Source organism: Carcharhinus amblyrhynchos, chromosome 18 (genome assembly GCF_965287045.1).
Source record: "Carcharhinus amblyrhynchos chromosome 18, sCarAmb.v2.hapA, whole genome shotgun sequence".
Classification (NCBI taxonomy): domain Eukaryota; kingdom Metazoa; phylum Chordata; class Chondrichthyes; order Carcharhiniformes; family Carcharhinidae; genus Carcharhinus; species Carcharhinus amblyrhynchos.
The window spans coordinates 33,567,166-33,583,145 of record NC_137341.1 but is presented as its reverse complement, the minus strand read 5'-3'; the positions used below and the strand labels follow the sequence as shown (position 1 = coordinate 33,583,145).

At 44.8% G+C, this 15,980-nt stretch overlaps 1 protein-coding gene across 1 annotated transcript in view; it reads left to right on the top strand.

Moving 5' to 3' along the window:
• trap1 (TNF receptor-associated protein 1) overlaps positions 1-15,567 on the top strand; it is a 35,636-nt gene extending 20,069 nt beyond the window's left edge. The window contains exons 15-18 of the mRNA XM_080206730.1: positions 1,860-1,945; positions 9,526-9,671; positions 10,376-10,448; positions 15,259-15,567. Of these exons, the coding sequence (XP_080062856.1) occupies positions 1,860-1,945; positions 9,526-9,671; positions 10,376-10,448; positions 15,259-15,360 (407 nt within the window). The 3' untranslated portion in view covers positions 15,361-15,567. The remainder of the gene's footprint in view (positions 1-1,859; positions 1,946-9,525; positions 9,672-10,375; positions 10,449-15,258) is intronic.
• The last annotated feature ends 413 nt before the right edge of the window (positions 15,568-15,980 follow it).

The window sequence follows — 15,980 nt, the reverse complement described above, 5'->3', positions numbered from 1 at the left end:
TCACTAGCTTTCGGGGTTAGTCCCTTCGTCAGGTGAATGGAGAGTTCTGGCCTCAGACAGAGCCTATTAAGCACAGACAGTTTACAGATTACTGATTAGAATGCGATTCTTTACACCTAACCCGCTGTTCAAGTCTTAAAGTGGCTGACAATGTGAGTGGAAGGAGCACTGAGCACAAGTTAAAGAGATGTGTATTGTCTCCAGACAGTACAGTAAGTGAGGTTTTGCAAACCCAGGCAAGTCATGGGGGTTACAGATAGTGCAACATGAACCCAAGATCCTTGTTGAGACCGTCCTCGTGTGCGGAACTTGGCTATCAGTCTCTGCTCAGCGACTCTGTGCTGTCGTGTGTCGTGAAGGCTGCCTTGGAGAATGCTTACCCGAAGGTCAGAGGCTGAATGCCTGTGACCACTGACGTGTTTGCCAACAGGAAGGGAACAGTCTTGCCTGGTGGTTGTCGAGCGATGTTCATTCATCCGTTGTTGTAGAGTCTGCATGGCCTCCCCAATGTACCATGCTTCGGGACATCCTTTCTTGCAACGTATCAGGTAGACAACGTTGACCGAGTTGCAAGAGTATTTACTGTGTACCTGGTGGATGGTATTCTCACGTGTGATGATGTCATCCGTGTCGATGATCCGGCATGTCTTGCAGAGGTTATTGTGGCAGGATTGTGTGGTATTGTGGTCACTGTTCTCCTGAAGGCTGGGTAGTTTGCTACAAACAATGGTCTGTTTGAGGTTGCGTGGTTGTCTGAAAGCAAGAAGTGGGGGTGTGGGGATGGCCCTGGTGAGATGTTCGTCTTCATCAATGATATGTTGAAGACTCCGGAGAAGATGATCTCCTCAGAAGACAAACACGGGACATGGTGGACAGAGTACCCTTCGTCGTCCAGTACTTCCCCGGAGCGGAGAAGCTATGACATCTTCTCTGGAGTCTTCAACATATCATTGATGAAGACGAACATCTCGACAGGGCCATCCCCACACCCCCACTTCTTGCTTTCAGACAACCACGCAATCTCAAACAGACCATTGTTTGCAGCAAACTACCCAGCCTTCAGGAGAACAATGACCACAATACCTCACAACCCTGCCACAATAACCTCTGCAAGACATGCCGGATCATCGACACGGATGACATCATCACACGTGAGAATACCATCCACCAGGTACACGGTAAATATTCTTGCAACTTGGCCAACGTTGTCTACCTGATACGTTGCAAGAAAGGATGTCCCGAAGCATGGTACATTGGGGAGACCATGCAGATGCTATGACAACGGATTAACGAACATCGCTTGACAACCACCAGGCAAGACTGTTCCCTTCCTGTTGGCAAACACTTCAGTGGTCACAGGCATTCAGCCTCTGACCTTCGGGTAAGCATTCTCCAAGGCAGCCTTCACGACACACGACAGCGCAGAGGCTGATAGCCAAGTTCCGCACACTTGAGGACGGCCTCAACAAGGATCTTGGGTTCATGTTGCACTATCTGTAACCCCCATGACTTGCCTGGGTTTGCAAAACCTCACTTACTGTACTGTCTGGAGACAATACACATCTCTTTAACCTGTGCTCAGTGTTCCTTCCACTCACATTGTCAGCCACTTTAAGACTTGAACAGCAGGTTAGGTGTAAAGATTCGCATTCTAATCAGTAATCTGTAAACTGTCTGTGCTTTATATGCTCTGTCTGAGGCCAGAACTCTCCATTCACCTGACGAAGGGACTAACCCCAAAAGCTAGTGAGTGTACTATCAAATAAATCGGTTGGACTTGAACCTGTTGTTGTCAGACTTTTTACTGTGTTTACCCCAGTCCAACGCTGGCATATCCACATCATTGTTTTTCCCCTCAGAGACTGAGCGCCTGTCTGAGTCGGAGGCTGAGGGACTTGTGGCATGGATGCGGAATGCACTTCGAGAACGAGTGGCAAATATTAAGGTAACGATAACAATGCCATTCGCTCTGTAGCACCAAAGGCACCGATTGAATTCCCTGCACTGACCTAGTCTGTTGGTTTCAGGCCCTGTGACTCTTTCTATAACAGATCACTTCTAACATTGTCTATCATGATTCCTTTGTCTTCTAGCATACATGTTCTCTGTGTACAGCATGGAAAACACAGTAGAAAGTCTGACAACACCAGGTTTAAGTCCAACCGATTTCTTTGATAGTACACTCACTAGCTTTCAGGTTAGTCCCTTCGTCAGGTGAATGGAGTGTACTCTCCATTCACCTGACAAAGGGGCTAACCCGAAAGCTAGTGAGTGTACTATCAAATAAATCGGTTGGACTTAAACCTGGTGTTGTCAGACTTTTTACTGTGTTTACCCCAGTCCAACGCCGGCACACCCACATTACAGCATGGAAGGCATTGGAGCTCTTTCCATTTCTCAGACTTGCCTCGAGCAGGTTGCCTCAAATCGGTTTGATTCTTTGGGATATAGAAAGATGAGGAATGACTTGAATGAGGTTTTTTTTGTATTTTGAGAGGAATTTTCTGCTGATGGGGCAGTCTTGGATAAGGGGACTTAACTACAGGAGTGGTGTTAGGAAATGATTCTTCACCCAGAGAGTGCTCAGTGTGTGGAACTCTCCATTGATGGTTATTGGTCAAGAATCTTAATCCCAGGACATTGGCGCCAGAGTTCCAAGCGGAGTGTCCTAGGTTTGACCATCTTCAGCTGCTTCGTCAATGACCTTCCCTCCATCATAAGGTCAGAAGAGGGTATATTTGCTGGTGACTGCAGATTTCAGTACTATTTACAGTGACTCAGATATTGAAGTAGCCCATGTTTGTGTGCGGCAAGACCTAGACAACATTTTCAGGTTTGGGCTAATACGTGGCAAGTAATATAATGTCACACAAGTGCCAGTCAGTGACCATCTTCGACAAGAGAGAATCTCCAGGTTAACCCCTAGTGGCTTCACCATTGCTAACGGTATCACCATCAACGTTCTGAGGGTTACGTTGAGTCATAGAATCATAGAAGTTTACAGCGTGGAAACAGGCCCCTTTTTTTTAAACTCCTAAGCTAATCCTAATTACCTGCATTTGGCCTGTATCTCTGTATACCCATCTTGCCATGTAACTGTCTAAATGCTTTTTAAAAGACAAAATTGTATCTGCCCTATTACTACCTCTGGCAGCTTGTTCCAGCCATTCAGCACCCTCTGTGTGAAAAAATTGCCCCTCTGGACACTTTTGTATCTCTCCCCTCTCACCTTAAACCTGTGCCCTTTAGTTTTAGATTCCCCTACCTTTGGGAAAAGATATTGACTTTCAAGCTGATCTGTGCCCCTCATTATTTTATAGATTTCTATAAGATCACCTCTCAACCTTCTACACTCCAGGGAAAGAAGTCCCAGTCGATCTGGCCTCTCCTTATAACTCAACCAAGTCCGGGTAGCATCCTAGTAAATCTTTTCTGCACTCTTTCTAGTTTAACGATTTCCTTTCTATAATAGAGTGATCGAACTGTACGCAGTATTCCAAGTGTGGCCTTACTAATGTCTTGTACAACTTCAGCAAGACGTCCCAACTCCTGTATTCAGTGTTCTGACTAATGAAACCAAGCATGCTGAATGCCGTCTTCACCACTCAGTCCACCTGTGACTCCACTTTCAAGGAGCTATGAACATGTACCCCTAGATCTCTTTGTTCTGTAGCTCTCCCTAACACCCTACCATTAACTAAGTCCTGCCCTGGTTCAATTTACCAAAATGCATCACCTCGCATTTATCTAAATTAAACTCCATCTGCCATTCATGCGGGTTGATGGGTTTTTGGTAAGAGAGGGGATTAAGGGTTATGGGGAGAGGGCGGGAATGTGGAACTGAGCCACGACAGATCAGCCATGATCTTATTGAATGGCGGGGCAGGCTTGAGGGGCTAGATGGCCTACTCCTGCTCCTATTTCTTATGTTCTTATGTTCATCAGCTTATTGGCCCAATTGATCAAGATCCTATTGAATCAGAGACATCTTTCCTCATTTTCCACAGTGCCACCAATCTTGGTATTATCTGCAAACTTACTAACATGCCTCCTATATTTTCATCCAAATCATTAATATAAATGACAAATAACAGTGGACCCAGCACTGACCCATGAGGCACAGTGCTGGTCACAGGCCTCCAGTTTGAAAAACAATCCTCTACAGCCAGAAGCCAATTTTGTATCCATTTTGATACCTCACCCTGGATCCTGAGATTTAACATCATGCAACAATCTACCATGTGGTATCTTGTCAAAGGCCTTGCTAAAGTCCATGTAGATAACATCAACTGTACTGCCCTCATCTACCTTCTTGGCTACCTCTTCAAAAAACTCAATCAAATTTGTGAGGCATGATTTTCCACTGTCAAAGCCATGCTGACTGTCCCTCATTTGTCCTTGCCTTTCATTGCCTGTTGATCCTGTCTCTCAAAATATCTTACAACAATTTCCCACAGCAGATGTGAGGCTCACTGGTCTGTAGTCTCGACTCCTGTATTCAATGTTCTGACCAATGAAACCAAGCATGCTGAATGCCTTATTCACCACTCTGTCCACCTGTGACTCCACTTTCAAGAAGCTATGAACCTGTACCCCAGATCTCTTTGTTCTGTAATTCTCCCCATGCCATACCATTAACTGAGTAAGTCCTGCTGTGGTTCAATTTACCAAAATGCATCACCTCGAATAGAAACTGAACTGGACTAACCATATAAATACCATGGCTACCAGAGCAGATCAGAGGCTGGGAATTCTGCGATAAGTAACTCACCTGACTCCCCAGAATTGTCTCATTGACAAGGCACATGTCAAGAGTGTAAAGGAATATTCTCCACTTGTCTGGATGAGTGCAGTTCCAACAACACTCAAACGTGACACCATCCAGGGCAATTCATTTGATTGGCACTATTTTAAACATTCACTTCCTCCACCCCATAGTGGCAGCAATGTGTCCCTTCTATAAGATGCAATGCAGCAACTTGCCAAGGCTCCTTTGACAACACCTTCCAACCTCACAGCCTCCAGAAGAACAGGAGCAGCAGACACACAGGAACCGCTACCATCCCTTCCATGACATTCACCATCATGAACTGGAACTATTTTGCCACTGGATCAAAATCCTGGAGTACCCTTCTAACAGCACTGGGGGCGTACCTACACCATCTGATTTATTATTGTCACATGTATTAGTATACAGTGGAAAGTATTGTTTCTTGCACAGTATACAGACAAAGTGTACCGTTCATAGAAAAGGAAACGAGAGAGTGCAGAATGTAGTGTTATAGTCGTAGCTACAGTGTCGAGAAAGATCAACTTAATGCAAGGTAGGTCCATTCAAAAGTCTGATGGCAGCAAGGAAGAAGCTGTTCTTGAGTTGGTACGTGACCTCAGACTTTTGTATCTTTTTCCAGACAGAAGAAGGTGGAAGAGAGAATGTCTGGGTTGCATGGGATCTTTAATTATGGTGGCTACTTTCCCAAGGCAGCAAGAAGTGTAGACAGAGTCAGTGGCTGGGAGGCTGGTTTGCGTGATGGATTGGCTACATTCACAACCTTTTGTAGTTTTTTGTGGTCTTGGGGAGAACAGGAGCCATACCAAGCTGTGATACAATCTGTGATACAATCAGAAAGAATGCTTTCTGTGGTGCATCTGTAAAAGTAAGTGACAGTTGTAGCTGACGTGCCAAATTTGCTTAATTTTCTGAGAAAATAGAGGCATTGGTGGGCTTTCTTAACTGTAGTGTTGGCATGGTGGGGGGCGTGGGTGGAGGCGGGCAGGACAGATTGTTGGTGATCTGGACACCTAGAAACTACATGAACTGCAGCATTTATGAACAAGAATCTGGAATAGGCCATTCAGCCCCTCCTCCGCCATTTAATACGATCATGACTGAGTTGATAGTAACCTCAAATCTATATCCCATCCAGTTCCGATAACCTATCAGCTCCTTGTTAATTAAGAATCTATCCACCTCTGCCTTAAAAATGCTCAAAGACTCCACTTCCACCACCTTCTTGAAGAGAGACTCTTAAAACGTTTCATCTCTCCGTTTTAAATGAGTGACTCCTTATCTTTAAACAGTAACCCCTAGTCCTAGAATCTCCCACAAGAAGCATCCTTTCCACATCCACCTTGTCAAGACCCTTCAGTCATATCTGTTTCTATCAAGTCACTTCTTCCTCTTCTAAACTCCAGCAGATATAAGCCTAGCCTGTCCCATTTTGTCCATTCTGTATTAATCTAGTACATCTTCTCTGAACTTCCAATGCATTTACCTCTTTCTTAAATAAGGTGACCAACACTGTATGCAATACTTCAAATATGGTCTCACTTTCCTAATTGTTTGCTGTACCTTCATTCTAGCTTTTTGTGATTTAATGCACTAGGAGACCCAGATCCCTCTGCATCTCAGAGCTCTGAAATCACTCACCATTTAGATAATGTGCTTTTTTATTCTTCCTGCCAAATTGGACAGTTTCACGTTTTCTCACATTATATTCCATTTGCCAGATCTTTGCCCACTCAATTAACCTATCTATATCTTTCTGTAGCCTCCTTTAGACTGTTTAAAACTTACTTTCCTACCTTTCTTGGTGTCGTCATCAAATTTGGCAATCATCATTTCAATCCCTTTATCCAAGTAATTTATATAAATTTAAACAGGTGATATCCTGTCACTGATTCCTATTACATTTTACCAACCTGAAAAAGACCCATTTGTACCTACTCTCTGCTTCCTGTCAGCCAGCCTATCTTTTATCCATGCAATATGTTACCCCCTATAATTTGAGCTTTTATTTTCTGCAATAACCTTTGATGTGGCACTGTACCAAATCCTTTTTGGAAATCTAAGTCCAGTATATTCACTTTATCCACAGCACGTTACTGGCTCAAAGAACTTCAAGAAGTTGGCTGAACTTGACTTCCCTTTCACAAAACATGTCGGCTCTGCCTGATTGCCTTGAGCTTATCTAAGAGCTATAACTTTAATATCTTCTAAATTTTCCCTATATTTGATAAGCTAATTGGCCTGTAGTTTCCTGCTTTCTGTCTCCCTCCCTATTAAAATAATAGTTATATTTGCAATCTTCCATTCCCCGAATCTATGGAATTTGAAAAAATTCAAACCATTGCATCAGCTATGTCACCAGACACTTCTTTTAAGACCCTTATATGGAATCCATCAGGACCCAGACACTTGTCAGCCCATAGCTCCATGGTGACTGTAATTTTCCTGAGTTCCTCTCTCCTGTCCGTTTCCTGGTTCGTGGCTGCTTCTGGGATATTACATGTATTCTTTATAGTGAAGACTGATGCAAAATGCCTGTTCAATTCATCTGCCATCTCCTTGTTTTCCAAACTAACTTTCTATCGGACCAGTAGAATGAGGGGAGATCTCATTGAGACATATAAGATGATGAATGGGATGGATAGGATAGAGGTGGAGAGACTCTTCCCGCTCAAAAAAGACAGTAGGACTCGGGGGCACAGCCTCAAGATAAAGGGGAGGCGGTTTAGAATGGAGTTGAGGAGGAACTTCTTCACTCAAAGGGTGGTGAATCTCTGGAATTCTCTGCCCGTTGAAGTGGTGGAGGCTGCCTCGCTAAATATTTTTAAGAAGCGGGTTGATGGGTTCTTGATAAGAGAGGGGATTAAGGGTTATGGGGAGAGGGCGGGAAAGTGGAACTGAGCCACGACAGATCAGCCATGATCTTATTGAATGGCGGGGCAGGCTCGAAGGGCTAGATGGCCTACTCCTGCTCCTATTTCTTATGTTCTTATGTTCAGTGCTTGCTTTGTTAACTACTTTTTGAAATACTTACAAAAACTTTTTAAATATTTCTGCCAAGCCTTTTCTCATACCAAAAGAGAAAATGCTGAAAAATCTTTTGGTTTTAGATTCCAGCATCTGCAGTAATTTGCTTTTCTCTCGTGCTCTAACTTTTCCCTCATTAATCTTTTAGTCATCCTTTGTTGATCCTTATATTCTCTTCAATCTTCCACCCTGCCATCTGTCTTTCTACAATTACATCCATTTTCTTTAAGTTTAATACTATCTTTAACCTTTCTAGTTAACCATGGTGGGGGGGGTCCAATCCTTTGGACATTTCTTACTGATCAGAATGAATCTACTCCGTGCATTGTTAAATATTCCCTTTGCCACAGCATCTCTATTGATCTATCCCTTAACCTAGTTTTCCAATTCATTTTAGCCAGCTCAATTTTCACGGCCTCATAATGGCCTTTATTTAAGTTTAGAAACACAGTCTTGGACTCATCCCCCTCTCCCTCAAGTAGAAAGGGGCTCAGTGCCACCTTCTTCAGGGAAATTAGATATGGACAATATATCCTCGCCTCACCAGCACTATGAATGAATGAGAAAATGTAGATGTCAGCTCTGTTACTAGTTTTAAATCTGAAATCAGTAAGTTTTTATCTGAATAGGGTTATTAAGCAAAAATATATATCAGCCATATTATTGAATGGCAGAATGAGCCTGGGGGCTGAATGGCCTCCTTTTCCTATGTTCAGAATATCAGTGTGGTTCCTGGATCTTCTGTAGAAATGTTTTATTCCCAAATCATCATCTTTATCATGCGTGTTCTCTATATCCCTGGATACTCAGTATTCCTCAAAACCAAACTTTTTCTTTTTTTTTCCACAGCTCCCATTCTCTGGCACTAACCCACAAAGATGTACGCATTTAATCATCTGTTAACAGCTTCCCTCTAACTGTAGTGTCACCACCTTCCTGTGATGCTGATAGAACAATAAGCAGCTTTACGAAGACAGACTGCTCTAGTTCAGCATTGGCACAATGACCAGGTCTGAACACTAAAACTATAAGAACCAGTATAAGTGGGAATGCCATTGTTCTTGAGCGGTGTTACTGTTCAAAATCTTGATCAAGTGGCTCCTCTTCTCAGCCTGGACAGCAATTCTTTTATTGGTTGAGGGATAGATATTAGTAAGGACACTGGTGAGAGTCCCACCAGTGCAACATTGTGAGATCTTCAACATTCATCTCGGGGGAAAGTTGGGGCCTCACTTTAGCGTCCCACCCAACATTGGCACCTCTGACAGTGCAGCATTCTCTGTACTCAGTACTGCACTCGGAGTGTCAGACTAGACTTTATGCTAACTCTCCGAAATGGGACTTAAATCCACAACTTTCTGGGCCACTGCTGACAATGCATAACCACAGTGGAAAAACACCACAACATTTCTCCCTCCCCTCATACAGTTTCTACATGATTGGTGAACAACAGCCGGTAAGATCCCATGAAAAACTGGCACAGAGCCTAACACAAATAGATTAGCCGATGTCTAATATGTGTTATGCATTTCTAATAGGACAATTGACTTAATCCTCTGTTTTTAGTGATGTTGGTTAAGAAAAGAATATTGGCTAAGATACCAGAAAGGCACTGCTTCAGTTAGTGATGAGCGTGTGAATGTTTTGACAGCCTTGGTTTGTGTCATCAGACAAATTGAGATTTGCTTTCTGCTCCATGTGTTAACCAGTTGACACCACGGTTGGACACACACCCTGCCATGATTACCGTGCTGGAGATGGGTGCCGCGCGACACTTCCTACGCACTCAACAGCTTGCCAAGAACAGCGAAGAGCGGGCTCAGATTCTGCAGCCAACTCTGGAAATCAATGCTAGGTAAGGTGCAACCTGCACCAAGTCACAGGGATGGGGGTATGTAGAGTGGACAAGAGGAGGGCATTCTGCTTGCATAAGTAACCACCCTGAAAGAGAGAACATGAGAGCAGGTTTCCCCGCTCTCTCAATCTCCCTCTCCCACTGTCTCTTTCTTCCCCTCTTTCCCCCACTGTCTCTTCCCTCCCCACCTTTCTCCCACTGTCTCTTCTTCATTCTCCCTTTCTCCCACTGTCTCTCTTCCCCACTCCCCCCATTTCTCCTGCTGTCTCTCTTCCCCACCCCCCCCCCCCCATTTCTCCCGCTGTCTCTCTTCCCCACCCCCCCCCCCCATTTCTCCCGCTGTCTCTCTTCCCCACCCCCCCCCCCATTTCTCCCACTGTCTCTCTTCCCCACCCCCCCCCCCATTTCTCCCGCTCTCTCTTCCCCACCCCCCCATTTCTCCCGCTGTCTCTCTTTCCCCCCCCGCCATTTCTCCCGCTGTCTCTCTTCCCCCCCGCCATTTCTCCCGCTGTCTCTCTTTCTCCGCCCCCCCCCCCCCCCCCCCCCCCCCCCCGCCATTTCTCCCGCTGTCTCCCACTATCTCGCTTCTCCTCTCTTTCTCCCCAGATCCCTCTACGGCACAGCTGTTTGTACGTACAGCTCATGGTCATATTGGAACTGTAGAGATTTCAGTCATTCATTGACCTGTGTTTCCTGTGTTTCAGTCACATTCTGATAAAGAAGCTGAATGAATTGCGAGACAAGAATCCGGATCTAGCTCAGTTGCTGCTTGATCAGGTGAGTTCAGCTCCTAGTCATCCCTGTATGTTGACCTGCCCTCGCCCTGTGCCAGTGATGTTGCGGGTGGCATCCAGGTAGCACTAAAGGAATCAGCAGTGTAGCGTTTGGCCATTACTGCCAAATCAACAATGCAGCGCTCCCTCAGCACTGATTTTCTGACAGTGCAGCACTCCCACAGCACTGACTTTCCAACAGTACAGCACTCTCTCAATACCGCCCCTCTTGACAGTGCGGTGTTCCCTCAGCACTGACCTGCTGGCGACGCAGCGCTCCCTTGGCACTGACAGCGCAGCACATATCAGCCTGGGATCTGTGTTTTAGGACTGTAGTGTGCACCTCAAAGTCCTAAACAACTGATTCGGATCAGCGTGAATGGCTGAAAGGAGAATAGGAGAAACAAACTTGGTGTTCCATCTTAGGACAGGTGGCATCATGGTTTCTTCTGCTCCCTGAGAGATCTATCAGGGCAATAGTGAGTCTAAACTTCCACCACCTTATTGTCATTAATTGTTAAAGTATTCTGTAATGCATCCTGCCTTTGTATTCAAACTGAAAATTGAAAACAAAGAAAATTATTGCTTCCATGAAAATACCCTCAATTGAGGGCATGTCAGACTGCTGCAGTGTTCAATTAGTGCAGTTCCTAACACAGTCATCACCCTAAATGGTGGCAAAATGTCTCATTTTGATGCAGTCTTGCAGTTGCTGTAGTGCTGGCTGCCTGCCACAGGGTGGTGACAGTGAGCTGTGTAGTGCTGCAATCAGTGCTTTTGCTGGTAGAGGTTGGTACTGCATTAACTAAAAGCTTCAGGGAGTAAATGACCAGACATTTTGAGTTAGATTTTTTTCTGGAGGTAAAAACCTTGCTGTTCCTGTATATAAAAAAAAAGCCAGCTGTGAGGAGGTGGCTGAATGCTATTCGTAGAATCCTGTAGTTCAGGAGGAGGCCATTCAGCCCATCAAGTCTGCACCAACCTCAATCCCACCCAGACCCTACAATTCCATGCATTTATCCTAGTTGGTCGCCCTGACACTAAGGGTCAATTTAGCATGGTGAATCCACCTAACCTGCACATCTTTGCTGTGGCAGAAAACCGGAGCACCCGGAGGAAACCCACACAGACACAAGGAGTATGTGCAATCTCCACGTAGACAGTGACCCAAGCCAGGATTCGAACCTGGATCCCTGGTGCTGTGAGGCAGCAGTACTGTGCCATCATATTAGCTACTATTTGTGTGGGAGGAGAGGAGCAATCACAAAACATCAATGTGCAGCTTCAGCAAGTAGTGATTAGAAGGCAAATGGACTGGTGTTTATTATAAGAGGAATGGAAGGGAAATTTTACTGAGTTGTGCAGGGCCTCGGTGAGACCACATCTGGAATACTGAGAGTCTGGTGGGATGGAACTTGTATCCTCATCTAGTCATTCCTCACCGTGAGTCCAAAGGAAAAGAATGTCGTCGATTTATCTGGTGTATCACATTGGTTGGTGGTCCCGTGTGGCAAAGATGTCTTGCTCGATCTTGTGCATGAAAATGTTAGTGTATTGGGGTATGAATCTGATCCCCATGGCTGTTCTGCGTCTGGATGTAAAACTGGTTGCCAAAGGTGTGGTCATGGATGGAGCAGATGAGTTGTAGAGTGGTGTCTGGAAATAGGCTGTTGTTGGTTTTGAGTACTGAAGCTGCCGCAGCGATGCTGTCATTGTAGAGGATGCTGGTGTAGCGTGTTGTGGTATCCATTGTGACAAGGAGTGATTCTGGTTTCTCGGTCTGAAGGTTTCTGTAAGAGATCTGTATTGTCACAGCAGAAGCTGAGAGTTCCTTGTATGTTGGGTTTCAGGATGCCCATGAGATAACCTGAGAGATTCTCAGAGGGTCCTGGTGCCCAATATGATGGGATGTCCGGGTATGTTGGGTTTGTGTATTTTCACGAGGCAGTAGAAATCTCTAATGTGGAGAGTATGTGGGATGAGAGCGTATAGGATGCTTTGAAGGTCTGGATCAAGGGTCTTGTTCAGTCTGAGTTGGCGGGTGTGTTCTGTGGATAGATTGGTGGGTAGTACTCCAAGTTGTTCACTTGCCGATACACTTCTTCGCCATAGTCAGTTCTGTGCTGTACGACGATAGCTCCTCCTTTTGTCAGTTGGTTTTATATGATCTTGTGATTGGTCTTGAGAGTGTGGATGGCATTGTGTTGTGCTTGTGACATTCTGGGCTGTCTTGAGTGCGGCTGATGAATCTAGTGTTGACCTATCTCCTGACGGTTTGAGCATACGTGTTGAGCTTAGGGTAGCAGCCTCCCAAAAGGGTCTAGGTCCAATTCGACTCTTTCTTCAGTTGCTGCACCACAGGCTCCTCTGGCTGTACTAGGTCATTGGTTGTTTCATTAGGTTTGCTGCTGACATTTTGGAGTTTGTGGGCGAATTCCCATAGTCTTATTCGCCTAATGAATTCCTCTGTCTGCCGCAGGACCAATGGGGTCCATTTTGATGGTTGGGCAGAAGTTGAGCCCTTGGCTGAGAACTTTGATTATGTCTGGTTGAAGGGTGTGGTCAGACAAATTAATAATGGACTTCCCTGAGGTGGTACCAGAGGAGGCTTGGTGGCACCAGTTGAAACAAACAGCAAGCTACCCGGCTCTCAGGGCAACAGCAATCATCACACCATACAACACTGCCACAGTAACCTCTGCAGGATATGCAAAATCATCAACATGAATACTACCATCACACGGGAACACCACCCATCAGGGACACGGTACATTCTCATGTGACTCGGCCAATGTAGTCTACCTCATACGCTGCAAGAAAGGATGCCCCAGGGCATGGTACATAGGTGAGATCATGCAGAGACACCACAACAGTGGATGAACAGACACTGTGCCAGGCAGGAGTGTTTCCTTCCAGTCAGAGAACTCTTCAGTGGCCAAAGACATTCAGCCTCTGATTTTCGGGTTAGCCGAAGGTGGTCTTTGAGACACAGGACAACGCAGAATCGCCGAGCAAAAACTGATAGCCAAGTTCCGTGAAGACAGCCTCAACCGGGATCTTGGGTTCATGTCACACTATCTGTAGCCCCACCATACCTTTTCTGTGGGTGAAAAATCTCCCTGACTGTCCAGTTTTGACACCAAGCACACCTTGATTCTGGGTGATGATCTCTCTGCCTGAATTAGTTTGCATCATGTTTAGCACCAACTTACTCTGTTTGTAATTATCTCTCTGCCTTAAATTTGGTTCTTGGGTCATCCTTTCACTTGTCATATAGTCTGTCGACACTTTGCACATACTGATTATACTTAACTGCTTGTGTTTATCTATTAGCACTCATGATTACCTGTAAAGACTTGTTATTCAGCCAGCCTAAATTGCACTATGCTGTCTGTGCTTATCCACTGACACTTGTGATTATCTGAGTGTGTCGGGCTATTGTCACTCTGCCTGTATGTTCCGTGCCTGCGCACCTCACTCCACTTGACCTGACTGTGAAAGCTTGTGATTTCAAATAGACCAGTTGCACTGTGACCTCTTGTATTGAATGGCAAAACAGACCTGAAGGATCAAATGACCTACTCCTTCTAAACCCTGCATTTCTCACTTGGTGGTACCTTCCAAATTCACTACCTCTAACACCTAGCAGGATAAGGACAACAGAGATGCATGTCACCACCATCATCTGCATGTTTCCCTTCAAGTTGCACACCATCTTGTCTTGGAACAATGTCAGGACAATTAGAGATGGGTGATAAATGGCAACCTTGCCAGCGACATCCACGTCCTTGCATGAAATTTTAAAAGTATGTTATTTTTTCAATGTAGTACTTCAGAAAATATGTGCTGCAGGAAGCCTAGGAACAGAGTGATCTCCTAGACTATGGTCATCAAACCTTTACAGTACAGGAGACCATTTGGCCCATTATGCGTGTGCCGGCTTTATAAAAGAGCAGTTGTGATTAGTCCCATATTTTCATCCAAAATCCTGCAATTGTTGTTAAGGACCAATCCAACTCTTCAGATTATTATGCAATCATCATATTTCCAGGTTAACATTCCAATAACTGGTTTCAATCACCTAGACAGTGATTTTTTCCTGTACTTTTTCCAAATTGGACTGTGTTTTATCTCTTTTTGCTTGTCTGGGTGATTGCATGGCTTTGGATCATGAGTTGATTTGTAAATTCTGATTTACAACTGCGTGGATCAGGCTAATGTCCTTGTTCCTGTTAGGGTATCAAGATCATTTCAGATCTCAAGGTTATTGCCCCTTCCTTTTTGAGTTGACCTAGGCCTGGATAAGAGTCCTGTGCTCAGAGTTGCATGTCATGGATAACAGCAGAGCCAGTGAATTTTCAGTGCTGATGGCAGAACAGCTACAACTTCAAGGGACAATGGTTGCTTACAGGTGGAAGAGGATCCATTGGGATGAGGACTTGTTTCCTTTAAGCACATGAGGAAGAGATGCAGGAAGTGACCTTGTGTGTATTTCCTTATCACATTGCTCATTGAACTTGGAAATGGCAGCAATTAAGGGAGTGTGGGACCACAAAAGGACCTGCCTTTGGGCAGACCATCATCATATTGTTCTGATATCATTGCACTGTCTTTTCAGTTTATTCCTCTGTTTTTAGGCACCCTGCTCTTTAACCTCAGTGTAGCTTCTCCAGAGGAGATCAGTCACAAGCACTTCTCCCAGGGCCACGTAATCTCATTGCATTTGAAAACTGCTGGTTGTTGCAGCCAGCTGGAATTAAACTACTGATTGTTTGGGCTTTGATCTAACTCTAATCCTGCACTGTTCCTTTCAGATTTATGACAATGCAATGATCGCTGCAGGGCTGAATGATGATCCCCGACCTATGGTCAACAGATTGAATGAACTTCTGACCAAAGCACTGGAAAATCATTGAAGACTGACAGAGGGGCTTTAGTGCCTCTGGTCATCACTCGTGGGGTCCTTGGACCATCAGGAAAGACTCAACAATCCATTGTCACTGAGCCTGTGTTTGGTATTGTGCTGTCAACCTGCTTTGTACTTTCTCCAATCGCAAACACTGTTGATACAAATTATATATCTTGAAATGAAAGATTCTACAAAGTAAAATGTTTTTCTTGGATTGAGGGAGCTGCAGTTCCTTGTGATGTTCTCTGTTGATGACCTGTGTTTGTTTACTCTGGCCACAAGGAGGCACTCTTCCTCCATCCTGTAAATCCCTGGTTTCTTGCCAAAATAATACATTTGCCAATTAGCCCAATGACTTCAATCAGTGCCTGGATATAGTATTGGTAATGGAGTTCCTTCTACCAGAAGTTATGCCCTGGTTCACTTTTCCTTCCTGATTTTGTGTGTGGAGATGGGAACCTCAGAAGTAGAATTGAGGGAAGAAGGGAAAGGTGTGATCCATCAGAGAGGGGGGAAAGAATCTGTTCATGGAAAAAGAATGTATTGGCTGCTTTTGATGTTCAGTAGCTGTTGTGTGTAGGTGGAGAGGTGTTGATTTGTTCATAGATGTAGGAAATAATTTACCTA